The sequence below is a fragment of the Anolis sagrei genome, chromosome 11 (assembly GCF_037176765.1).
Source record: "Anolis sagrei isolate rAnoSag1 chromosome 11, rAnoSag1.mat, whole genome shotgun sequence".
Taxonomy (NCBI): Eukaryota; Metazoa; Chordata; class Lepidosauria; order Squamata; family Dactyloidae; genus Anolis; species Anolis sagrei.
Genome location: NC_090031.1, coordinates 24,988,533 through 25,015,856, shown reverse-complemented (window position 1 = coordinate 25,015,856; position 27,324 = coordinate 24,988,533). Strand labels below are relative to the sequence as shown.

Here is a 27,324-nt window from a genome sequence, read left to right as displayed (position 1 = left end):
GATGATGGCTCTTGCCAAGCAAAGGAAAAGAAATGGGAAAGAAATGGGAGCCGGATGATCAACAGAGGACCATCTGGTGAACGTTAGGAGCATCAGCAGATCCTGAAAGAGCCCGTTCAGCCCATGTATATATCACTGACAAGATCAACAGCGGGGAGGTTGGAGCATGGAAAGTGCACAAGGGAACGAACTCAACATTTCTACAAAACCAAGAAGGTTGTATAACAGCTTTAATCTCATGCGGACCGTTTTCCAGGCTTTGGCTCATGAAGGGAAGCCACCGGATGGCGACTCTCCGCCCCACTTAGTCCTTCTCCTCGCCATGGGTGATGACGTAAACAAGGTTCTTGTAGTCAAGGTTCCCGGAAGGATCCGGTGGGAAAGCGCTAAACGTCTGCTTGATCTGGAAAAGACAAGTCAGACAAAAATGTTAGAAAACATGGGATATACCGGGTTGTGGCGCAGCTGGTTGGGGGTCAGCTGCATTAAAATCACTACTGACCGAGAGGTCATGAGCCAGCATGGGTCAGAGTGAGCTTCCGGCCATTTGTCTAGCTTGCTGTCTACCTTTGCAGCCTGAAAGACACTTGCAACTGTCAAGTAGGAAATTTAGGTACTGCTTACGTGGGGAGGATAATTTAACTAATTTACGACGCTATAAAACTCTCCAGCAGCGTGCAAAAGAATGAGGAAGTACTTCATCATGGTCTCGGTGTCACAAGTGGAGGGTGAAGTGACAGCTCCCCTGGTGGCCGGAATTCGAGCATACCCTCATGAAGCTGGAAATTTAGGTACTGCTTATGTGGGGAGGATAATTTAACTAATTTACGACGCCATAAAACTCTTCAGCAGCATGCAAAAGAATGAGGAAGTACTTCATCAAGGATTCAGTGTCACAAGTAGACGGTGAAGTGACAGCTCCCCTGGTGGCCGGAATTCGAGCATACCCTCATGAAGCTGGAAATTTAGGTACTGCTTATGTGGGGAGGATAATTTAACTAATTTACGACGCCATAAAACTCTTCAGCAGCATGCAAAAGAATGAGGAAGTACTTCATCAAGGATTCAGTGTCACAAGTAGACGGTGAAGTGACAGCTCCCCTGGTGGCCGGAATTCGAGCATACCCTCATGAAGCTGGAAATTTAGGTACCGCTTGTGCGGGGAGGCTAATTTAACTAATTTACCATGCCATAAAAATCTCCAGCAGTGTGCAAAATAATGAGGAAGTACTTCATCAAGGATTGGGTGTCACAAGTGGAGGGTGAAGTGACAGCTCCCCCAGAGGCCGGAATTCGAGTATACCCTCATGAAGCTGGAATGTTAAATTGCCTCTGTGTTTGTCCATATATGTTGTGTGTCTATGGCATTGAATGTTTGCCATGTATATGTGCATTGTAATCCACCCTGAGTCCCCTGCAGGCTGAGAAGGGCGGAATATAAATACCGTAAATAAATAAGTAACGGTTGCCCGGATGTTTTATCATCTTTGTGGGAGGCGTCTCTCATGTCCCCAAATAGGGAGCTGGAGCTGACAGACAGGAGCTCACCCCACTCCCTGGATTCGAACCGCCAACCTTTCGGTCAGCAGTCCTGATGGCACAAGGGATGCCACTGGGATGTGAGATTGGAAGACAGCTATGGCACAAAGACGACTGAATCAGTCCAAGAGCAAACCATGCTAGAAACCAAAAGGACTAAAACTGAGGCTATCGTGCTTTGGACATATCATGAAATGAAAGGTCTCAAAAGGGAAGACCGTAATGCTGGCTGCATGAAACACAGATCGGGCCAGCCAAGGGAGCCACAGCCTGGAATTTTGCTTTCTCGCAGCCCGTTTTCTAATGGTTGTCACCGTTGCCGAAAGAAAATCAAAATGGAAACTTGCACATGCCAAAACGTACGCATACCTCCTCATCGGTGAACCGGTCTGCCTGTGTCATGAGCATTTCCTTCATGCTGGAAAGAAGAAAAGAAAAATGTTTCTCAAGCTTTCGAATGCCGTGACCCTTTAATACAGTTCCTCACGTTGTGGTGACCCCCAACCATAACATTATTTTCATTGCGACTTCACAACTGTCATTTTGCTACTGTTCTGAATCGTAACATAAATATCCGATATGCAGGATGTATTTTCATTCACTGGACCACAAATACCCAATAGGCCCAAATTTGTATACTGGTGGGGTTGGGGGGATTGATTTTGTCATTTGGGAGTTGTAGTTGCTGGGATTTAGAGTTCACCTACAACCAAAGAGCATTCTGAACTCCACCAATGATGGAACTGAACCAAACTTGGCACACAGAACTCCCAAGACCAACACAAAATACTAAGGATTTGGTGCGCATTGACCTTGAGTTTGAGAATTGTAGTTCACCTGCATCCAGAGAGCACCATGTACTCAAACAATGATGGATCTGGACCAAACTTGGCATGAATACTCAATATGCCCAAATGTGAACACTGGTGGAGTTTGGGGGAAATAGACCTTGACATTTGGGAGTTGTAGTTGCTGGGATTTATAGTTCACCTACAATCAAAGAGCATTCTGAACTCCATCAATAGGATTGGGCCAAACTTCCCATGATCTCCACCAACAATGGAATTGAACCAAACTTGGCACACAGAACTCCCATGACCGACAGAAAATGCTTGAAGGGTTTGGTGGGCATTGACTTTGAGTTTTGGAGTTGTAGTTCACCCACATCCAGAGAGCACTGTGGATTCAAACAATGATGGATCTGGACCAAACTTGGCATGAATACTCAATATGCCCAAATGTGAACACTGATGGGGTTTGGGGAAAACAGACCTTGACATTTGGAGATGACCCAGGATATGTTGGGCCAATGGATGCATCCAGTGCCTCAATGGATTTCTCTCCTTGACTCATAACTGCCAAGAAGATCCTGAGGTGTCATTTCCAGACTTTCTGGCAATGCTTCTTTTCTGGCATCATGTGGAATCTTAGAATCCCAGAGTTGGAAGAGACCAGGTGGGCCATCCAGTCCAACCCCATTCTGCCAAGAAGCAGGAAAATCGCCTTCAAAGCCCCGCTGACAGATGGCCATCCAGCCTCTGCTTCAAAAGCTCCAAAGATGACCACACTCCTGGGCAGAGAGTTCCACTGCTGAACATAGAATCATAGAATCCTAGAGTTGGAAGAGACCTGGTGGACCATCCAGTCCAACCCCATTCTGCCAAGAAGCAGGAAAATTGCATTCAAAGCACCCCCAACAGATGGCCATCCAGCCTGTGCTACAACGCTTCCAAAGAAGGAGCCTCCACCTCACTCCAGGGCAGAGGGTTCCACTGCTGAACACAGAACATAGAATCCTAGAGTTGGAAGAGACCTCTTGGGCCATCCAGTCCAACCCCATTTTACCACAAAGCAGGAAAATCACCTTCAAAACCCCCCTGACAGATGGCCATCCAGCATCTGCTTCAAAGCCTCCAAAGAAGGCGCCTCCATCACACATCACACTTCAGGGTCAGAGAGTTCCACTGCTGAACATAGAATCATTGAATCATTGAGTTGGAAGAAATCTGGTGGGCCATCCAGTCCAACTCCATTCTGCCAAGAAGTAGGAAAATCGCATTCAAAACACCCCCAACAGATAGCCATCCAGCCTCTGTTTCAAAGCCTCCAAAGAAGGAGTCTTCCATCCACATTTTTGGAAATAATTTGAAGCAAGTATTGGAAAAGGAGGTTTTCGGGTGGTGATTTTGGGGAGGATCAAATGCAATTAAAAGCTTCAGAAGCCGAACACGTCAGCCTCGCCTGGCATCCTTCGGCACGAAGCGGACCGAGGAACAGTTTCCATTATTTACTTTATAGAGAAACAGAGATTCAGATTTTCCAAACGGAGACGTCCTGCGCTCTCGGCGTTTGTGTTGTGTTCTGTATTATTTGTTTCTTTGGCGGGCGGGTGGGACAAAAACAAAAACATCATAGATTTTCTAAGCAGAATTTATAATACAATTGTATACATTTTCTATAATCTAAGGACCTGCCCATCCACCTTGATGTGGAACATGAGATTGTATCTGTTGGGATCTGTTTCAGTTTCCGTTTATTTATTTATCGTATCAGAAGGGTACCGTTGTAATGTATTTAAAAAACACAACGTTTTAAAACTTGGCATTATACTAAATGTCCTTTGACCAGTAGCTGGCCACTTGTAGTACCTCTGGTGTTGCTATAAGGAGGTCCTCCATTGTGCATGTAGCGGGGCTCAGGTTGTATTGTCGTATGTTATCTGTGATATGAGGTGAGACTGAAACCAACTGTCAGATGGAACTTTGTTTGTAACCATTCTGTATGCTTTGAGAAATAAGGCTCTTCCAGTCAGTCTGTGAGGTAATTTCTTTTCTAGAAAACTACAGATCAGGACAAAATGTTCTTTGAACAGTAGCTGGCCACTTGGAGTGCCTCTGGTGTTGCTATAAGGAGGTCCTTCATTGTGTATGTGGCAGGGCTCAGGTTGCGTTGTAGTAGGTGGTCTGTGATATGAGGTGAGAGGAAAACCAACTGTCAAATGGAACTTTGTTTGTAACCATACTGTATGCTTTGAGAAATAAAGCCCTTCCAGTCAGTCTGTAATTTCTTCTCTAGAAAACTACAGATCAGGAAAAAATATCCTTTGAACAGAAGCTGGCCACTTGGAGTGCCTCTGGTGTTGCTATAAGGAGGTCCTCCATTGTGCATGTGGTGGGGCTCAGGTTGCATTGTCGTAGGTGATCTGTGATATGAGGTGAGACTGAAACCAACTGTCAGATGGAACTTTGTTTCTAACCATCCTGTATGCTTTGAGAAATAAAGCCCTTCCAGTCAGTCTGTGAGTTAATTTCTTCTCTAGAAAACTACAGATCAGGACAAAATGTCCTTTGAACAGTAGCTGGCCATTTGGAGTGCCTCTGGTGTCGCTATAAGGAGTTCCTCCATTGTGCATGTGGCATAGCTCAGGTTGCATTGTCATAGGTAATCTGTGATGTGAGGTGAGAGGGAAACCAACTGTCAGATGGAACTTTGTTTGTAACCATACTGTATGCTTTGAGAAATAAAGCATTGTGCATGTGGCAGGGCTCAGGTTGCATTGTCGTAGGTGGTCTGTGATATGAGGTGAGAGGGAAACCAACTGTCAGATGGAACTTTGTTTGTAACCATACTGTATGCTTTGAGAAATAAAGCCCTTCCAGTCAGTCTGTGAGGTAATTTCTTCTCTAGATCAGGACAAAATGTCCTTTGAACAGAAGCTGGCCACTTGGGGTGCCTCTAGTGTGGCTGTGAGAAGGTTGTGCTCAGGCTGCATTGTAGTTGGTGGTCCATGGTTTGCTCTTCTCCACACTTGCATGTCATGGACTCCACTTTGTGGCCCCATTTCTTAAGTCTTGCTCTGCATCTCGTGGTGCCAGAGCGCAGTCTGTTCAACGCCTTCCAAGTTGCACAGTCTTCTGTGTGCCCAGGAGGGAGTCTTGTTGTGACTCAGCTGGAACCCCAGAGTGCCTCTGATGAGGATGATGGGATTCAGGTTCACAAAGATAAAAAGTTCTTAAAAGCAAAAGTAATGCTCTAAAAGATCAGTACAAAATAACACTTTGAAGCATGACCCAAAAAGGCACCAGCAAAGCAAAATCCCATGAGAACATGACTGAATCCTGAAACCATAAACACAAGAACTGCAAGATAATCCAGACAAGCAAAATGCAAGCGTTAAACGAAAAGTTGCTCTGGTCCCTAACATACTGCTTAATACCCATTGCAAAACATGAAGGCGTTTCTTTGGCCTCTGACCTCCTTCTTGTTAGCTATTCTCACACTCCTTCGAACTCTGAATCCCAAACGATCAGCACGATCTAAGGTTCTTGCGACTAAAAGGATCAAGGGTCTGGAGAACAAGCCCTATGAGGAGCGGCTTAAAGAACTGGGCAAGTTTACCCTGCAGAAGAGAAGGCTGAAAGGAGACACGATAGCCATGTATAAATATGTGAGGGGAAGTGACAGGGAGGAGGGAGCAAGCTTGTTTTCTGCTGCCCTGGAGACTAGGACGCAGAGCAATGGCTTCAAATTACAGGAAAGGAGATTCCATCTGAACATTAGGAAGAACTTCCTGACTGTGAGAGCTGTTCAGCAGTGGAATTCTCTACCCCGAAGTGGAGGCTCCTTCTTTGGAGGCTTTGAAAGAGAGGCTGGCCATCTGTTGGGGTGCTTGGAATGCAATTGTCCTGCTTCTTGGTTGAATGGGGTTGGAATGGATGGCCCACCAGGTTTCTTCCAACTCTATGATTCTATGATTCTCGTGAAAGAGAGCTGTTCATTAGTGGAACTCTACACCAAAGTGTGGTGGAGGCTCTTTTTTGGAGGCTTTTAAACAGAGGCTGGAAGTTCATCTTTTGGGGGTGCTTTGAATATGATTGTCCCATTCTTGACAGAATGAGGTTGGATTGGATGGTCCACCAGATCTCTTCCAACTCTAGGATTCTATGATTCTGGTGAAAGAGAGCCGTTTAGCAGTGGAACTCTCTACGCTGAAGTGTGGTGGAGGCTCCTCCTTTGGAGGCTTTGAAGCAGAGGCTGGATGGCTATCTGTCAGGGGTGCTTTGAACGTGATTGTCCTACTTCTTGGCACAATGGGGTTGGACAGGATGGCCCACCAGGTCTCTTCTAACTCTAGGATTCTATGATTCTATGTTCAGCAGTGGAACTCTCTGCTCCGGAGTGTGGTGGAAGCTCCTTCTATGGAGGCTTTTAAACAGAGGCTGGAAGGCCATCTGTCGGGCGTGCTTTGAACGAGATTGTCCTACTTCTTGACAGAATGGGGTTGGACTGGATGGCCCACCAGGTCTCTTCCAACTCTAGGATTCTATGATTCTGGTGAAAGAGAGCTGTTCAACAGTGGAACTCTGTACGCTGAAGTGTGGTAGAGGCTCCTTCTTTGGAAGCTTTGAAGTAAGGCTGGATGGCCATCTGTTGGGGGTGCTTTGAATGCCATTTTCCTACTTCTTGACAGAATGGGTTGGACTGGATGGCCCACCAGGTCTCTTCCAACTCTAGGATTATATGATTCTATGTTCAGCAGTGGAACTCTCTGCCCCGGAGTGTGGTGGAGGCTCCTTCTTTGGAGGCCCACCAGGTCTCTTCCAACTCTAGGATTCTAGCATTCTATGTTCAGCAGTGGAACTCTCTGTCCTGGAGTGTGGTGGAGGCTCCTTCTTTGGAGGCCCACCAGGTGTCTTCCAACTCTATGATTCTATGATTCTATGTTCAGCAGGGGAACTCTCTGCCCCGGAGTGTGGTGGAAGCTCCTTCTTTGGAGGCCCACCGGGTCTCTTCCAACTCTAGGATTCTAGGATTCTATGTTCAGCAGTGGAACTGTCTGCCCCGGAGTGTGGTGGAGGCTCCTTCTTTGGAGGCCCACCAGGTCTCTTCCCACTCTAGGATTCTAGGATTCTAGGATTCTATGTTCAGCAGTGGAACTGTCTGCCCCGGAGTGTGGTGGAGGCTCCTTCTTTGGAGGCCCACCAGGCCTCTTCCAACTCTAGGATTCTAGGATTCTATGTTCAGCAGTGGAACTCTCTGCCCCGGAGTGTGGTGGAGACTCCTTCTTTGGAGGCCCACCAGGTCTCTTCCAACTCTAGGATTCTAGGATTCTGTGTTCAGCAGTGGAACTCTCTGCCCCGGAGTGTGGTGGAGGCTCCTTCTTTGGAGGCCCACCAGGCCTCTTCCAACTCTAGGATTCTAGGATTCTATGTTCAGCAGTGGAACTCTCTGCCCCGGAGTGTGGTGGAGACTCCTTCTTTGGAGGCCCACCAGGTCTCTTCCAACTCTAGGATTCTAGGATTCTATGAGCAACTTCAGAAAAATAGAAATTTGGAATATTTGCTCATAAATCCAGACAGAGTGAGAGAGAAATTATAATTCCATACGTGTGTTTACATGCAAGCTGGAAATTTACAGTTTGAATCAATTCAAGGTGGCGACAGCAGGGCTGTGCATGCGGTGCCCTTGGGCGCATGCAAAGGCACATTGCACATTGCGCCCGGAGCCAAGGAAATGTGCACCACGATCATAACGTAATCACGGATATGAATACCAAACGGTTGCAAACAAAACACACTGCGCGACATGACGGGCTCCGTTGTCGGTATCTCCTGATCACAGATGTGTGGGGTTGCGTGCGGGGACGAAATACAAAAAACCTTTGCCGCCCTGCTCAAGATCAGCTCCAAGACACCCACATGAGTCACAACTTTCCATGCACGAAGTGAAAACACACACAGTGGAAAAAATGAAATGCCCCCAAAGGGATGCTAATGAGACGAAGTTTCTTATTAAAAGGTCAGGCATGGCCAGTTAACGGATTTGGGGGATTGGAAGCGTTTTCCCCCTCTTCGCTCCCTCGCCCGTCGTTCCTTCCCAATCCGAAGAAGTCGTATTAATTAATACCAACCATCCTCTTGAAAGGGACGAGATTTTCAAAGGGATGGGCGAAACCCTCCCTATTTATGAAATATAGGCAAATGTCTAAATGTTGGAAGAGCATAAAGGGAAAACGAACTTCAAACTATGGTCAGGGAATTGATTTAATGGTCGGTTTCACCACGATCAACATTACCCAGGAAGCAAACATTGCACTATGGAACCAAGGTTGAAAAATGTTCTGTTCCTGGGTTGGAAGTGTGATTTCCTGTTTAATTGTGCGGTCCTGACTTTGCAAGTTGTCACTCTACTCCCGAAACGTTGTTTTTGTGGCTGCCACAAACTAGGTTGAATGGGTTGAGACTCAATTATGAGATATATTCATTGGAAAACTACAGCAAACTGGGCTCCATGTTTTTATGATGCAGTAGAGTCTCACTTATCCGACCTTTGCTTATCCGACATTCCGTCTTATCCAATGCCTATCTTTTCCTCCAGCATTTCCCCTTCAATTAAAGGAGCCCTCCCCAACTCTCCCTCCATTCCCAATACATTAGTCTCGCTTATCCGACCTTCGCTTATCCGACATTCTGTCTTATCCAACGCTCTTATCCGACACTCTCCTTTTCCTCCAACATTTCCCCTTCAATTAAAGGAGCGCTCCCCAAATCTCTCTCCATTCCCAATACAATAGTGTCTCGCTTATCTGACATTTGCTTATCCGACATTCTGTCTTATCTGACGCTCTTATTCAATGCCTTCCTTTTCCTCCAGCATTTTCCCTTCAATTAAAGGAGCCCTCCCCAACTTTCTCTCCATTCCCAATACAATAGAGTCTCGCTTATCAAACCTTCGCTTATCCGACATTCCATCTTATATTACAATGTTATCTGACACCCCCCTTTTCCTCCAGCATTTCCACTTCAATTAAAGGAGCGCTCCACAAATCTCTCCATTCCCAATACAATAGAGTCTTGCTTATCCGACCTTCACTTATCCGACATTCCGATACTCTTATCTGACACCCTCCTTGTCCTCCAGCATTTCCTCTACAATTGAAGTAGCACTCCCCAACTCTCCCTCCATTCCCAATACAATAGTCTCGCTTATCTGACATTTACCTATCTGACATTCCGTCTTATCTGACGCTCTTATCCTACGCCTTCCTTTTCCTCCATCATTTCCCCTTCAATTGAAGGAGCACTCCCCAAAACATTCCCAATACAGTAGAGTTTCACTTATCCAGCCTTTGCTTATCCGACATTCCAGTGCTCTTATCCGACACCCTTCTTTTCCTCCAGCATTTTCCCTTCAATTAAAGGAGCGCTTCCCAAATCTCTCTCCATTCCCAATACAGTAGAGTCTCGCTTATCTGGCATTTGCCTATCCGACATTCCGTCTTACGCAATGCTCTTATACGACAATGCCCTTTTCCTCCATCATTTCCCCTTCAATTAAAGGAGCCCTCCCCAACTTTCTCTCCATTCCCAATATAATATAGTTTCGCTTATCAAACCTTCACTTATCCGATATTCCATCTTATATTACAATGTTATCTGACACCCCCCTTTTCCTCCAGCATTTCCCCTTCAATTAAAGGAGCGCTCCCCAAATCTCTCTCCATTCCCAATACAATAGAGTCTTGCTTATCTGACATTCGGTCTTATCCAACGCTCTTATCCAACCCCTTCCTTTTCCTTCAGCATTTCCCCTTCCATTAAAGGAGCACTTCCCAACTCTCTCTCCATTCCCAATACAGTAGAGTCTCGCTTATCCAACCTTCGCTTATCCGACATTCCATCTTATCCGATGCTCTTATCCAACACTCTCTTTTCCTCCAGCATTTCCTCTACAATTAAAGGAGCGCTCCCCAATCCTCCCTCCATTCCCAATACATTAGTCTCGCTTATCCGACCTTCGCTTATCCGACATTCCGTTTTATCCAACGCTCTTATCCGACTCCTTTTCCTCCAGCATTCCCCCTTCAATTAAAGGAGTGCTCCCCAAATCTCTCTCCATTCCCAATACAATAGAGCCATGTTTTGCAGACATATAGCAGGGTTAGGAAGATAATGGTTGATAAACAAGCATCTTGATTTCCCTAAGGATGTCCTGGTCGTCAAACACTCTCTGCTTCATTCTGAAGAATGCTGCAGCTTCTTGTGTGCTTCTGCAAAGTTGTTTAGAGTGGCTTGTAGGTCTTCTTCTGAATGTGCACAGACTGTGTTATCATCAGCATATTGGAGTTCTATATAATATTATATAATACTAATATAAAATTATAATAATATAATAATTATTATTACACTGTAATAATAATTAATATAATAATATACAATTATAATATATTATAATATAGAGTAGAATTATAATATATTATGATAAATTATAATATATTATATGCCCCCAGTACATGACTGGAAGTAATAGAGAAAACCTGGAATGTGTATTGTATGCAACCAAAATGTAGTCTGTCCCATGAGAAACCGAATTCCATCGGCCAGGAATGAGAGCAAAGGCAAACCTTTTCTGAACAAATCTTGCTAGGAAAACTCTGTCATAGTTTTGCCATAGGTCTAAAACCACTGGAAAGGTAAACTTTGCATGTACATGACTAGGTAACTGAGACACGGAGACCCAGTTACGCAATTGAGAAAGTGCATTGGTGGCCAACGTGCATCAGAACCAATGGAGTGTCTATTGGGATGGATACAATGTGCACAGGCCACCAATGAGCATCAGTTCCATTGTGCATTGTGCCACCAATGTGCCCAATATGCATCAGTCCCTTTGCTAGTTGTGCTACATCGCAATTCCAGTTTCCGCAGATGTAAACACCCACTCACAATGGCACAATGGCCTTTGTTTCCACAATCCATAATCTATTGGTGACAAAATGGGAAGTTGGTAACCACTTAAAGATTAGGGAAATGGTTTCAAACAAAACACAACAACTTACTAGTCTGCTTTGACGTAACCTTTTCCTTCTCGGTCGAACACCCGGAAAGCATTCAAAATGATCTCTTCGGGATCTGTGCCTGAAAAAAAGGAACAAGCAGATGTCTTGGCATTTCTGAATGCAATATAGCCACCTTTTACGATATCCGCGGTTTCGCTGATATCAGATGTGTTGGCATTTCTGAATGCAATATAGCCACCTTTTACGATATCCGCGGTTTCGCTGATATCAGATGTGTTGGCATTTCTGAATGCAATATAGCCACGGTTTACGATATCCGCGGTTTCGCTGATATCAGATGTGTTGGCATTTCTGAATGCAATATAGCCACGGTTTATGATATCCGCGGTTTCGCTGATATCAGATGTGTTGGCATTTCTGAATGCAATATAGCCACGGTTTACGATATCTGCGGTTTCCCTGATATCAGATGTGTTTATTTTTATTTATTTATTTGGTATGCTTGTATACCGCTAATATCTCAGCCTGTGCGGCGACTCATTGCGGTTTACAACATGTTAAAATATACAATTCATTTAAGCATATAAAATTAAAATAAAAATACATACAAAAAACATACACAGTATTGGGCCACCAATACAGATCGGGACATCTCATAGTTAAAATCATCATCCAATTCGTTATCTTGATTGCTAATCCATGGTCAGATAAAACATCACATCGAAGGTCAATTGAAGACTTGCTCAAACATCCAGGTTTTTAGTTTTTTCCTAAATGCCATTAGCGAGGTGGCTGATCTTAATTCAGTAGGGAGGGCATTCCAAAGCCGGGGGGCCACCACAGAAAAGGCCCTATCTCTCGTTCCCACGAGCCGCACCTGTGAAGCAGGTGGGATAGAGAGAAGGGCTTCTCCTGAAGATCTAAGGGTCCTGGTGGGCTGATAGGCCGAGATACGTTCGGATAGGTATGTAGGGCCAGAACCGTTTAGGGCTTTAAAGGTCAAAACCAGCACTTTGAATTGGGCTCGGTAGCTAATCGGTAGCCAGTGAAGCTGGTACAGCAGAGGAGTTGTGTGCTCCCTGCGTCCAGCCCCTGTTAATACCATGGCTGCCGCCCGTTGGACTAGTTGGAGCTTCCGGGCCGTCTTCAAAGGCAACCCCACGTAGAGAGCGTTGCAGTAATCAAGACGGGATGTAACCAGAGCGTGGACTACCGTGGCCAAGTCAGACTTCCCAAGGTACGGTCGCAGTTGGCGCACGAGTCTTAACTGTGCGAATGCTCCCCTGGTCACCGCCGAAACCTGGGGCTCCAGGCTCAGCGATGAGTCCAGGATCACACCCAAACTGCGAACCTGTGTCTTCAGGGGGAGTGCGACCCCGTCTAACACAGGCTGTAACCCTATACCCTGTTCGGCCTTGCGACTGACCAGGAGCACCTCTGTCTTGTCTGGATTCAATTTCAATTTGTTCGCCCCCATCCAGACCGTCACAGCGGCCAAGCACCGGTTCAGGACTTCGACAGCCTCCTTAGTAGCAGGTGGGAAGGAGTGACAGAGTTGGACATCATCTGCGTACAGATGACACCGCACTCCGAAACTCCGGATGATCTCACCGGCATTTCTGAATGCAATATAGCCACAGTTTACGATATCCGCGGTTTCCCTGATATCAGATGTGTTGGCATTTCTGAAAGCAACATAGCCACAGTTTACGATATCCGCGGTTTTACTGATATCAGATGTTTTGGCATTTCTGAATGCAATATAGCCACAGTTTACGATATCCGCGGTTTCGCTGATATCTTTCCTAAGGTGAGCTACTCCAAAATACTCTCCCCCAGGAGTATTTGTGTGCTTCTCTTAGTCAATCAGTGCAATTCTATGGTGCACTTCTAGGCCGAGTATAGTCAAAATATAGAATTTACTATTATCCATGGCCTCGGGTATCCCCAGGTGGTATTGGAATGTGTTCTCTATGAATGTATGATCTTATACGCATTGGGCCAGGACACAGCTTCTCCTTGATACTAAAAAAATACACTCTTTGTCCACCTTCCCCTAATGCCACAATCCCTTAATCCAGTTCCTCATGTTGTGGTGACCCCCAACCATAACATTATTTTGGTTGCTACTTCACAACTGGAAATGGGAAGGAAAAAGAAAGAGAGGCCGTTCAAGGGCAAGGTGGGTGGATGTCATCCTTGAAGGGACTGGCTTGGTTTGGACTGTTCTTAGGGAGATGGCTGAGCCTTGGACTTTTGGATACAGTTACATTTATAAGGCTTGAACTATGCAGCAAATTTTAAACACAGGAAGCCCCACCTCTCAAACAAAGCAACACTCAAAGCAGTTAATTTTTAAACACAGGAAGCCCTGCCTCTCAAACAAAGCAACACTCAAAGCAGTTAATTTTTAAACACTCACTCAGATTTCTAGTGCCCTCTAAGACAAAGCTTATCCTGAAGCAGAAGGGAACAAAATGCATTCTGCTTCCTCAATTTCTGTGGGAGCCCAACGTCCTGTTTGAAAGGAAATTCTGTACAGGCTCAGCGCGCAACAGAACAATAAAGACTATTGCCTGTGTGCTGTTTGTTGTCTTAAGCAAGGTGATTTGACTCTGAGGTGCGACAGTCCCGGTAATTTTGAAACATCAGAGGCAATGAAGAGTGGCGAAGCAAAATACAAAGGCAACTTTAGAATCTTTTTTGGTAACAGAAAATTTTCTTCAGTCACTGCTCCATTAAGGAATCAATTGAAAGGCAACGTGAAGTGAGAATCGATTTGGGATCCAAGGAGTAAGCTGGCCGCACCGAAGAGCAAGCTGGATCCCAAAACCAGATGAGGAGTTGGACAGAAAGAAAAAAGAACAACGCAGACACGAGGAAAAGAAGCCGCACTCCAGAAAACAGAATGCAAAAGGCATTCTGCATTAATGCCAACCACATGGGCCGCCCGGCTTCAACAAAGGGAGGGAAGAAATGCAATTTGTATCCCACACAGAGATGCCGCCCGTCTTCAAAGGGATCAAAAGGGACCGGTCGCCACTTCAAAGCCGGAGGTCCTGGAGGAAAAGAGACACATTGCGACCACCTCCGCCTTCGCCTCTTTCTTGGCCCCAATTATGAAGAGGGAAGGGATAGGGAAAGAATCCCTCCAGCGCAGATCACTTTCCAAAATCTTGTTTTTAGGATGCAAACCAGTCAGAACGAAAGCGCCGAAGTTTCGGGTTACTCGCTCAGAATTGTCCTGGGATCTCCAGATCTTTGGATGCCATTGGGGGTGAAGCCATCCACAGTGGAGAATCAATGAAGTCTGACGCCACTTGAATTGACCAAGCGCAATACTATGGAGTTTGTGGCCGGAGGTTTAGCACAGCTGGTAAATCATCAGCAATTATAAGATCTATGACCCAAAAGGTTGCAAGTTCGAAGCCCCGGGTTGGCGTGAGCTGCCAACTGTCAGCCTAGCTCATTATTTACCTAAGCAATTCGAAAACAGTTTTAGCTAAATAGTGAGGGAGGTGTTTTACAACGCCATAAAGAAAAAAGATCAGAAAATGCTGGGTGACCAAAAGGAAGGAGGAATTCCTGACGGCTGGTGTGAGCTGCCAACTGTCAGCCTAGCTCATTGTTTACCTAAGCAATTCAAAAACCGCTTTAGCTGTGATTAGAGAAATTAGGTACCACTAAATAGTGAGGGAGGTGTTTTACAACACCATAAAGAAAGAAGATCAGAAAATGCTGGGCGACCAAAAGGAAGGAGAAAGTTCGTCATAGAGGAAAGAGCAACAGCACCCCCTGGACTCGAGCCCAACCTTCCATTGCACCTCCTTCTGTTCTGTCTGTCTGTGTACTGTCTATACAGAGCGGCATTAAATGTTTGCCGTGTATGTGTACTGCGATCCGCCCTGAGTCCCCTTCGGGGTGAGAAGGGTGGAATATAAATAAAGGAAGAGGGGCCGACCAAGGGTAAGATGGACGGATGGCATCCTTGAAGTGATTGGATTGACCTTGAAGGAGCTGGGGGTGATGACAGCCGACAGGGAGCTCTGGCGTGGACTGGTCATGAAGAGTTGGAAATGACTGAATGAATGAACAACAACAAAAACAACAACAATTTATTATTATTATTATTATTATTATTATTATTATTATATTTGACAAGCCTTTTCGTCCCAAAAAGCTCTTGTTGGAGTTCAGCCTGTGATTGTGTCTAATGATCAGGGCGGAGTGACAATGAGGTTCATGTGTCTAATAATGAGGTTGCTCTAGATGCAGAAAATGACAATGGGATGCCTGTTCAAAGTGACTTTTCTGACGGGAATGTTCCGGAAGGGTTTGGGGATGATGGTCTGTTCCCTGGGCCTGAATTGCTACCAGAGAATTCCCAAGGCTTTGAGCCTGAGAAAGGCTCGACACCTGGGTCAGCTGCAGAAATTAGAAGTGCTTTCAGATGGGCTGAAAGCCAACCTTAAAAAATATGAAATAGACACCGAGAACTGGGAAGCCCTGGCCCTTGAGTGCTCTAACTGGAGGTCAGCTGTGACCAGCAGTGCTGCGGAATTCAAAGAGGCATGAATGGAGGGTGAGGGAGAAATGTGCCAAGAGGAAGGTGCATCAAGCCAACCCAGACGAGGACTACCTTCGACTTGTGAACCGATGTCCTCACTGTGAAATGGCAGGGAGAAAGTTTGAGGGAAAGAGACAAAAGAGAGTTCCTGGGGTCTGTAAAAGCATGGTTTATTCTCGGTTGGCGCCAACCAGATATGGACCCTGCTGATATTCCAAAAAAATAGGGTGCTGAACAAAAGAATTGCCTTGGTTTTTATACCCTTTAAGATAATATGCATGCATCATACAAGCATCACAATGTGCGTCACAAAATTCCACTTTTACATTGATTTCAATAGCATATTTTAACTTCAACAACTTCAATCTTCCATTAAGCACCTTTATCTAAAGAGTTGCTTATTAGTGGACCATAGCGCCAGAGTGTCTGTACTGGCTACTGATAGCGAGAAGAGCTTCCATCCATCTTGAGATAAGTCCCTCCTGAAGAAGCCTCTTGATAGCAAGGCTCATTAATCAAATTTAAAGAGGCACGAATGGAGGGTGAGAGGAAGAAATGTGCCAAGAGGAAAGCCCATCAAGCTAACCCAGACCAGGACCACCTTCCACCTGGAAACAGATGTCCTCACTGTGGAAGAACATGCGGGTCAAGAATAGGGCTCCACAGCCACCTATGTATCCACTACTTGGAGGACCATCATCCCTTAGAGGACCATCAAAAGGACAGTGGTTCTCAACCTGTGGCTCCCCAGGTGTTTTGTCCTACAACTCCCCAAAATCCCAGCTGTTAGGACTTCTGGGAGTTGAAGGCCAACCCACAGGTTGAGAAGCACTGATCTAGGAGATGCGTTCTCTTTTTCTGGTTGTCTCTTACCTTTGAGCTTCTCCCCAAACATTGTGAGGAAGACGGTGAAGTTGATGGCACCCGGGGCTTCCTTGATCATCTCTTCCAACTCTTCGTTCTTGACATTCAGGCGACCTGTGACAGAACAGCACCGTTTGTTTCCCATCATGTCAAAAAAACTCATTGCCTGTTCAAAACTTTGTTAAACATTTTTCCCTATTGACCGGGATTAGAGTGAGAACCTTGTTTCTTCTCAGCAGATTTAGGGTGCATCCACGCTGTGGGATTAATGCAGTTCGACACCACTCTGACTGCCATGATCATAGAATGCTAGAGTTGGAAGAGACCTCATGGGCCATCCAGTCCAACCCCCTGCTAAGAAGCAGGAAAATCAGTTCAAAGCACCCCCAACAGATGACCACCCAGCCTGCATAGAAGGAGGCTCCACCACACATAGAAGGAGCCTCCACCATGGCTCAACTACATCACCTTTAAGTTTTTATTCACTATCCCCGTCCTCCCCCCACCCTTCCCCACAAAGCAGAGAAATACATACAAATACTAAATATAGGAAGTGCTCTAACTGGAGGTCTTCTGTGACCAGCAGTGCTGCGGAATTTTCTCCGCTCGGAGAAAACACGTGTGAAAACGGAGGGGCAAATATACTTCTTAAAAACCAGTGATGACCATCTAGAATGCAATTTACCCAGTGCACCGAATGTGTCTCTGAGGTCAGCCTTGTCTATGAAGCCGTCTCGGTTCTGGTCCATAATGGTGAATGCCTTTGGAGAAATAAAACGGGAGAGCATTGCGTGAAACCACAGGGACAGCGGAGCTTGATGCGTTGTGCCTGTTTTAGCTAAAATCCATACAGTTATGCTCCACCGAGTGAGGCCCAAACATGCTGGCTGACCTACATTATCAGCTGCACATAATAATTAACATCATAGGGTTTTTCTTTAACACACACTTGATCCTGCTACAACTGACTGTAACAGAGCTTGTGTTGAACTTAATCTCTTGCTTAAAACAAAGATGGCTATCACATTTCCAAGGACCTTGATAGATCTTAAAAGCATCAAGATCCCTCTGATTTTGGAAGCCAAGCAGGCTCAGCTCTGGTTAGTTGGGATTCATGGAGATCAGTCTTGAACCAAAGTTAACAGCCAAAGAATCTCATTCAAATGAGAGACCAAACATAAACCTTGACTAAATAGCTATTCCACCATAGCAATACTATAGCATACTATAGCAACACCATAGCATACTAGAGACAAAGCTGAAGTACTTTGGCCACATCATGAGGAGACAGGAAAGCCTAGAGAAGACAATTATGCTGGGGAAAGTGGAAGGTAAAAGGAAGAGGGGCCGACCAAGGGCAAGATGGATGTATGGCATCCTGACTGGACTGACCTTGAAGGAGCTGGGGGTGGTGACGGCCGACGGGGAGCTCTGGCGTGGGCTGGTCCATGAGGTCATGAAGAGTCGGAGACGACTGAACGAGTGAACAACAACAACAACCATAGCAAAGAGCATTGCTGTTAGAGCATAGCAGCATTACAGAATATTGCTTCTCTTCCTCAAATTAGCGTATTGCTTCTTCAAACTGTATTCTAAAATCCATACAGTTATACCTCACCGGATGTGGCCCAAACATGCTAGCTGACCTACATTACCAGCTGCACATAATAATTAACAGCATCAAGACCCCTATGATGTTGGAAGCCAAACAGGCTCAGCTCTGGTTAGTTGGGATTCATAGAGATCAGTCTTGAACCAAAGTTATCAGCCAAAGAATCCACTGCAGGTGTAAACAGAAAGCACCTCTTTAAACTCCTGAATCTGGCTCTGGTCGAACATGGAGAAGACATTGGAGCTGCCGCCTTCCTTCTTGTGCCGTGCCATTTTGGGGGCCTGTGAATCCAAAGGAAACAAAAACAATCTTATTTCAAGTAATGGAAATACGGAAAGCCATTGAAAAGTTGAAGGTGGGGAAAAGCCCCGGGCCCTGATGGGCTGACGACAAGCCTTTAACCAATCGTTTAAAGAGGAATTGACCACTGAACTATATAGGCAACTTTTTCAAAACAAAAATATAGACAACACAACTGGTGTAGGGTCAAGACTTTTTCTACTGTTATTTGGTGGCTTAATATACCAATAGTTATGTTACTATGCGTACATTCTGAAAATAATAATTTAGAAAGGAAGGAGAATGATTTATATTCAGGCAAAGCTGTTGCTGAAATCTAACCCCGAAATGAGAGAAGGAGTGCAGTATAGTAGTAACCCATGCAAACCAATTGAGTGATCTTGGGCAGGTCACACCCTCTCAGCCTAAGAAGATGGCATCATATTGTCTTTCTTCTTCCTTTCCCCCCTCACTTCTTGTTGGAGAAAAGCGCTCTCTGCATCCCTGATTCCGTGCTTGTTATTATGATACCCCAATTTGTATCTGCATGTGTCATTTGGGCTGGGTATACGGGGAGTGGGGTGAGCTCCTGCTGTTAGCTCCAGCTTCTGCCAACTTAGCAGTTCGAAAACATGCAAATGCGAGTAGATCAATAGGTACTGCTCCTGCGGGAAGGTAACGGCACTCCATGCGACATAACTTTGGAGGTGTCTATGGACAATGCTGGCTCTCCAGCTTAGAAATCGAGATGAGTGTCAGAGTCCCAGAGTCGTACACGACTGGACTTAATATCAAAGGGAAACCTTTATCTTTACCTTAATGGTCCTGCCTGGTGACACAGTGGGTTCAACCGCTGAGCTGCTAAACCTGCTGACCAGCAGTTCAAATCCGGGGAGTGGGGGTGAACTCCCACTGTTAGCCCCAGCTTCTGCCAACCTATCAGTTCAAAAACATGCCAATAGGTACCGCTCCTGCGGAAAGGTAACGGCACTCCATGTAATCATGCTGGCCACATGACTTTGGAGATGTCTATAGACAATGCTGGCTCTTCGGCTTAGAAATGGAGATAATAATAATAATAATAATAATAATAATAATAATAACACTTTATTTGTACTCCGCTACCATCTCCCCAAGGGACTCGGTGCAGCTTACATGAGGCCGAGCCCAAACATAACAATACAGCAATAATAACAACAATACAAGCAATTAAAAACATAGACAATAAAATACACAACATTATCAATAAGACAACGCACAATTAGAAACAGCGGGAAGGCCAAATGTAGAGTTAAAATTGGAAATAATGCTGGGACATGGATGAAAGATGATACCGGTGTTTGTGGAAGATGAGCAGCAACCCCCAGAGTCGGAAATGTCAGGGGAAAACCTTTACCTCTTATACTAGCTGAATGCATGCCTCCAATGGCCTGGCTTTAGCACAGCAGGTTTAACGCCAGTTGCAATAAATCTTGCCAACTGAAAGGTTGATAGTTCGAAGCCTGGATCAGGCCTTTAGCCCAGCTTCTGCCTACCTAGCAGTTTCAAAAACAGCAATGTGAGTGGATAAATAGGTATTCTATGATTCTATGGAGCCCCCGGTGGCGCAGTGGGTTAAAGCGCTGAGCTGCTGAGCTTGTTGATCGAAAGGTCGCAGGTTCAATTCTGGGGAGCGGCGTGAGCTTCCGCTGTCAGCCCTAGCTTCTGCCAGCCTAGCAGTTCGAAAACATGCAAATGTGAGTAGGTCAATAGGTACCGCTCCGGCGGGAAGGTAACGGCGCTCCATGCAGTCATGCCGGCCACATGACCTTGGAGGTGTCTACGGACAACGCTGGCTCTTCGGCTTAGAAATGGAGATGAGCACCACACCCCAGAGTCAGACATGACTGGACTTAATGTCAGGGGACAACCTTTACCTTTACCTTTATGATTCTATGTTCAGCAGTGGAACTCTCTGCCCTGGAGTGTGGTGGAGGCTCCTTCTATGGAGGCTTTTAAATAGAGGCTGGATGGCCATCTGTCGGGGTGCTTTGAACGTGATTGTCCTGTTTCTTGAATGGGGTTGGACTGGATGGCCTACCAGGTCTCTTCCAACTCTAGGATTCTATGATTCTATGTTCAGCAGTGGAACTCTCTGCCCTGACGTGTGATGGAGTCTCCTTCTCTGGAGGCTTTGAAACAGAGGCTGATGGCCATCTGTGGGGGTGCCTTGAAGGCGATTTTCCTGCTTCTTGGTCAAATGGGGTTGGACTTTATGATGGCCCATGAGGTCTCTTCCAACTCTAGGATTCTATGATAGGTTTGCCTTGGGGCCTCCACAAGTCAGAAAGAAGGACTTGAAGGCCCACAACGTGAGCATGGATAAGAAGCCAGGCTCTGTGGTCTCCTCTCCACTGGAGGAGGCCTATAGCCTTGTCTCGTCTCTCCCCCGGGATTCTTCTTCAAGCCACAACCGTTCGATCCTCTCCTTGTATGGACAGCATTCCATCCCTCTGATCACATTTTTTTTTCATTCTCCCTTTCTCAGCCTCGCTATAATTAGATGATCACTCTCATCCAAGCGTCTCGGTTTATGATGTCATGACAGATGCCAATGGAGTTGTGTTGGGGAGGGGGGCGGTATACAGGAATGGGAAAGGGGGGATTGTGGAGGTTTGTTTTCAGATTCTTTGGTGGCACGGCAGAGTCGGATTCCTCAAAGCCAGGGCTGGGCGGAGGAAGGCTTTACCCGCATGAGCAAAATAGGCTATTTTCTTGGGAGAGCAAGCAATATATTCACCCTCCAAAGAGAGAGAAGAGGGGTGGTGCTTTAAGACTCGTAGAAACAACCAGAAATCCTTAAAATCTAGGCTTGATGCACCTTCCTGTTTGCACATTTCTCTCTTTCGCCCTCCATTCATGCCTCTTCAAATTCTACAGCACTGATGGTCACAGCTGACTTCCAACTGGAGCACTCAAGGGCCAGGGCTTCCCAGTTCTCAGTGTCTATGCCAGAGTTTTTAAGGTTGGCTTTGAGCCCATCTTTCCATCTCTTTTCCTGCCCACCAGCATTCCGTTTTCCGTTCTTGGGTTCGGTGTAGAGCAGCTGCTTTGAGAGACGATGGTCGGGCATCCAGACAACGTGGCTGGTCCAGAGGAGTTGATGACGTAGGAGTATCGCTTCAATGCTGGTGGTCTTTTCTTCTTCCAGCACGTTGACATTTGCCCGCATGTCTTCCCAAGAGATTTGCAGGATTTTCAGGAGGTCTCTTCCAACTCTAGGATTCTATGATTCTATGTTCAGCCATCTGTCAGGGGTGTTTTGAATGCAATTTTTTCTGCTTCTTGGCAGGGAGTTGGACTGGATGGCCCACCAGGTCTATTCCAAGTCTAGAATTCCTGACTGTGAGAGCTGTTCAGTAGTGGTACTCTCTGCCCTGGAGTGTGGTGGAGTCTCCTTCTTTGGAGGCTTTTAAGCACAGGCTGGATGGCCATCTGTCGGGGGTGCTTTGAAGGCGATTTTCCTGCTTCTTGGCAGAATGGGGTTGGATTGAATGGCCAACGAGGTCTCTTCCAACTCTAGGATTCTATGATTCTATGTTCAGCAGTGGAACTCTCTGCCCTGGAGTGTAGTGGAGGCTTCTTCTTTGGAGGCTTATGAGCACAGGCTGGATGGCCATCTGTCAGGGGTGCTTTGAATGCAATATTCCTGCTTCTTGGCAGAATGGGGTTGAATTGTATGGCCAACCAGGTCGTACTGGAGTGTGGTGGATGTTCCTTCTTTGGAGGCTTTTAAGCACAGGCTGGATGGCCATCTGTCGGGGGTGCTTTGAAGGCGATTTTCCTGCTTCTTGGCAGAATGGGGTTAGACTGGATGGCCCACCAGGTCTCTCCCAACTCTAGGATTCTATGTTCAGCAGTGGAACTCTCTGCCTTTGAGTGTGGTGGAGGCTTCTTCTTTGGAGACTTTGAAGCACAGGCTGGATGGCCATCTGTCAGGGGTGCTTTGAAGGCGATTTTCCTGTTTCTTGGCAGAATGGGGTTGAATTGTATGGCCAACCAGGTCTGTCCTGGAGTGTGGTGGATGTTCGTTCTTTGGAGGCTTTTAAGCACAGGCTGGATGGCCATCTTTAGAGGTGCTTTGAAGGCAATTTTCCTGCTTCTTGGCAGAATGGGGTTGGACTGGATGGCCCACCAGGTCTCTCCCAACGCTATGATTCTATGTTCAGCAGTGGAACTCTCTGCCTCGGAGTGTGGTGGAGGCTTCTTTGGAGGCTTTTAAGCACAGGCTGGATGGCCATCTGTCAGGAGTGCTTTGAATGCAATTTTCCTGCTTCTTGGCAGAATGGGGTTGAACTGGATGGCCCACCAGGTCTCTCCCAACTCTATGATTCTATGTTCAGCAGTGGAACTCTCTGCCTCGGAGTGTGGTGGAGTCTCTTTTGGAGGCTTTTAAGCACAGGCTGGATGGCCATCTGTCAGGAGTGCTTTGAATGCAATTTTCCTGCTTCTTGGCAGAATGGCATTGGACTGGATGGCGCATCAGGTCTCTTCCAATTCTAGGATTCTATGTTCAGCAGTGGAACTCTCTGCCTCGGAGTGTCGTTGAGGCTCCTTCTTTGGAGGCTTTGAAGCACAGGCTGGATGGCCATCTGTTAGGGGTGCTTTGAATGTGATTGTCCTGCTTCTTGGCAGAATGGGGTTGGATTGGATGGCCAACGAGGTCTGCCCTGGAGTGTGGTGGAAGCTCCTTCTTTGGAGGCTTTTAAGCACAATAGAAAAGCCATGGCCTTCCCTTCCTTCCTTCCTTCCTTCCTTCCTTCCTTCCTCACTTCCTTTTCTCATGGTCAAAACCTTAAAAAAATTCTCGTTCAAGGGGTCATCGTGAATGAAAGCTGAATTTGCCAGCAAATCAACAAGAATGTCCACCAAGTTTTCAGCGATTGCCTTTTGCTGAGCCTTGCCTGCCTTCCTTCCTTCCTTCCTTCCTTCCTTCCTTCCTTCCTTCCTTCCTTCCTTCCTTCTCCTTGCGTTAATTATTGCCATTCCTCTCTGTGACATTACGAGGCCATAAAACCTCCTCCATCATATTTAGAAGCCCTTTAAGACAGTCGTAAAGGACGACGTGGTGGGTGGACTGGCGGGCCAGGGAATGGAAGAAAGCCTCCCTGCGGAGTTCATGGAGCATAATTAGATGTGCATTTCTCCCTGATTAATACAGAGCAATCGTTTCCTTATGGATCCACATCCTCGGGTGGCTTTCATCAGGGATATTGTCCCTGTTGTGGTTTGGGTTCTGAGCAAAATCCCTTCTTTTTCCCATAGTTTATAAGGAGCAAGGTTCTGTTACTATATCATCATCATCATCATTATTATTATTTTACTGACACAAAACCACAGTATGTCACAGCAAACGAGATCTATATGCTGGATTTTGTATCAGAAAATCACAAGTCGAACACTTCCCAAGCATCTAGGACTGTGTGAATTATTATTATTATTATTATTATTATTGTTATTATTATTATACTAATAGTGTTGGAAGGGGCTCCAAAAGACCATCCAGTCCAACCCCCCTTCGGCCATAAAGGAAGACAAAATTACTTTATCATCATAATCATTATTAGCATCATTATTATTAGACTCAACATTGGAATGGGCTCCCAAAGGCCATCTAGTCCAATCCGTTTTCGCCATAAGGGAAGATAGAATGACTATTACTATCCATCATTATCTATTATTATTTGAAACACCACAAGATGAGTCCACAGCAAACAAGGTCACTCTGCTGGCTGTTGTATTGGATCAATATTATTATTATTATTATTATTATTATTATTATTAGGCTCATAGAGTTGGAAGAGGCTCCCACGGGCCACCCCGTCCATCCCTCCTTCTGCCATAAAGGAAGAGAGAATTACTATATTATTATTATTATTATTATTATTATTATCTTCGTTGTTGTCATCATCATTTTATTAGCATTATTATTAGACCCAGCATTGGAAGGGGCTCGCAAAGGCCATCTAGTCCAATCCTTTTTTGCCATAAGGGAAGATAGAATGACTGTTATTATCCATCATTATCTATTATTATTTGAAACACCACAAGATGAGTCCACAGCAAACAAGGTCACTCTGCTGGCTGTTGTATTGGATCAATATTATTATCATCATTATTATTAGACTCAAAGTGTTGGACGGGGCTCCCAAGGGCCATCCAGTCCAACCCCCCTTCTGCCATAAAGGAAGACAAAATTACTATATTATTATCATCATCGTCATCATCGTCATCATTTTATTAGCATCATTATTATTAGACTCGGCATTGGAAGGGGCTCCCAAAGGCCATCTAGTCCAATCCTTTTTTGCCATAAGGGAAGACGGAATGACAATTATTATCCATCATTATCTATTATTATTATTATTATTATTATTAGCAATCCCCTGCCACGCGTTGCTGTGGCCCAGTCTGTGGAATGACCAGGGTGGGACAAAGGACTCTTGTCTGCTGGAGCTAGGTTTGAATGTTTCAACTGACTACCTTGATTAGCATATAATGTCCTGACAGTGCCTGGAGCAAACTTTTGTTGAGGGGTGATTAGATGTCCTTGCTTGTTTCCTTTCTGTTGTTGTGCTGTTGTAATTTTAGAGTTTTTTTTAATACTGGTAGCCAAATTTTGTTCATTTTCGTGGTTTCCTACTTTCTGTTGAAATTGTCCATTATTATTATTATTATTATTATTATTTTCCTGACAGGTTTTTCATGACACAAAACCACAGTATGTCACAGCAAACGAGATCTATATGCTGGATTTCGTATCAGAAAATCACAAGTCGAACACTTCCCAAGCATCTAGGACTGTGTGACTTATTATTATTATTATTATTATTATTATTATTATTATATATCCATCATTATCTATTATTATTTGAAACACCACAAGATGAGTCCACAGCAAACAAGGTCACTCTGCTGGCTGTTGTATTGGATCAGTATTATTATTATTATCATTATTATTAGACTCATAGTGTTGGAAGGGGCTCCCAAGGACCATCCAGTCCATCCCCTCTTCTGCCATAAAGAAAGACAGAATTATTATATCATTATTATTATTATTATTATTTTACTGACACAAAACCACAGTATGCCACAGCAAACGAGATCTATATGCTGGATTTCGTATCACAAAATCACAAGCCGAATGCTTCCCAAGCGTCTAGGACTGTGTGATTTTATTTTTATCATTATAATTATTATTAGTATTATTATTAGTATTATTATTAGTATTATTATTAGATTCATAGAGTTGGAAGGGGCTCCCAGGGGCCATCCAGTCCAACCCCCCTTCTGCCATAAAGGAAGACAGAATTGCTATATCATTATCATTATTATTATTATTATTATTATTATTATTATTATTTTACTGACACAAAACCACAATATGTCACAGCAAACAAGTTCTTTTTGCTGGATTTCGTATCAGAAAATCACAAGTCGAACACTTCCCAAGTGATGTATTATTATTATTATTATTATTATTATTAGATTCATAGTGTTGGAATGGGCTCCCAAGGGCCACCCAGTCCAACCCCCCTTCTGCCGTAAAGGAAGACAGAATTACTTTATAATAATATTAATAATCATCATCATCATTATTAGCATCATTATTATTAGACTCAGCATTGGAAGGGGCTCCCAGGGGCCATCCAGTCCAACCCCCCTTCTGCCATAAAGGAAGACAGAATTACTATATTATTATTATTATTATTATTATTATTATTATTATTATTATTATTTTACTGACACAAAACCACAGTATGTCACAGCAAATGAGATCTATATGCTGGATTTCATATCAGAAAATCACAAGTCGAACACTTCTCAAGCGTCTAGGACTGTGTGATTTATTATTATTATTATTATTATTATTATTATTATTAGACTCATAGAGTTGGAAGGGGCTCCCAAGGGCCATCTAATCCAACCCCCCTTCTGCCCTGAAGGAAGAGAGAATGACGATTATTACCCATCATTACCATGACCAGGATCCTATAGCATTGAGGCATTGAGTTAGAGTTGAGGTCCTTCAAATAGAAGGACCTCAAAGCAGGACCTCATCATCAAAGCAGCTTCTCCTTTGGCTTTGGCTCCATACTAAGATGACCATATTACACCAATCTAATGCGCACCCAAATTTTAGCAAGGTAATACAGACCACAAAAGGTGAGCGCTAGATTTGAGTAAATACCGTAAGACTCGGCCCTGGAAACACAGCCAAAATCAACACTGACTTGATGGCAACCAACAACTTCTAGAAAGGTCATGAAAGCCGCTGGAAGGCAAAGAAATAAAGGGAACGAGAGAGAGAGAAAGAGAGAGAGAGACCCCCTTACTTACCATTTTGAAGCGACGCACCTTCTCTGCCCACCGACCCAGACAATGAGCATTGTCCCTCTATATATAGGCTCTTTGGCTCGCTCCAAGTTTAGACAATGGGTGTAAAAGAGTGCAGCAACTGGACCTCCAAGCCATGCCAAGCATTTCCGTAGTCAGGAGCGCCGCAAGAGAAGCCCTAAAGCCAACACGAATCCCCATTTCGACGAGGCTGGGATGCCTTTCCGGGGCACAGGTATTTTGCACAGCAATGGTCAAGAGGCATTGCATTGATCAGGACACACACTT

The 27,324-nt window shown here is 45.0% G+C and overlaps 1 protein-coding gene across 1 annotated transcript; it reads right to left on the bottom strand.

Moving 5' to 3' along the window:
* Positions 1 to 212: 212 nt before the first annotated feature.
* On the bottom strand, positions 213 to 27,117 carry MYL10 (myosin light chain 10). The gene is made up of 7 exons (XM_060757739.2): positions 27,040 to 27,117; positions 18,573 to 18,662; positions 17,455 to 17,530; positions 16,779 to 16,883; positions 11,378 to 11,456; positions 1,909 to 1,957; positions 213 to 403 (listed from the first exon to the last, which is right to left on the bottom strand). The coding sequence occupies exons 1-7, from the start codon at positions 27,040 to 27,042 to the stop codon at positions 305 to 307; spliced, it is 501 nt and encodes a 166-aa protein (XP_060613722.1). The 5' UTR covers positions 27,043 to 27,117; the 3' UTR covers positions 213 to 304.
* Positions 27,118 to 27,324: the final 207 nt, after the last annotated feature.

Bases quoted from the DNA above. Each gene is read 5' to 3' on its own strand.
- MYL10 (XM_060757739.2), bottom strand. The intron at 17,531-18,572 runs GTGCTTTCTGTT...ATTTCTCCAAAG, and splicing joins AGATTCAGGAGTTTAAAGAG to GCATTCACCATTATGGACCA. The intron at 11,457-16,778 runs GTAAGAGACAAC...CCTTTTTTTCAG, and splicing joins GTTTGGGGAGAAGCTCAAAG to GCACAGATCCCGAAGAGATC.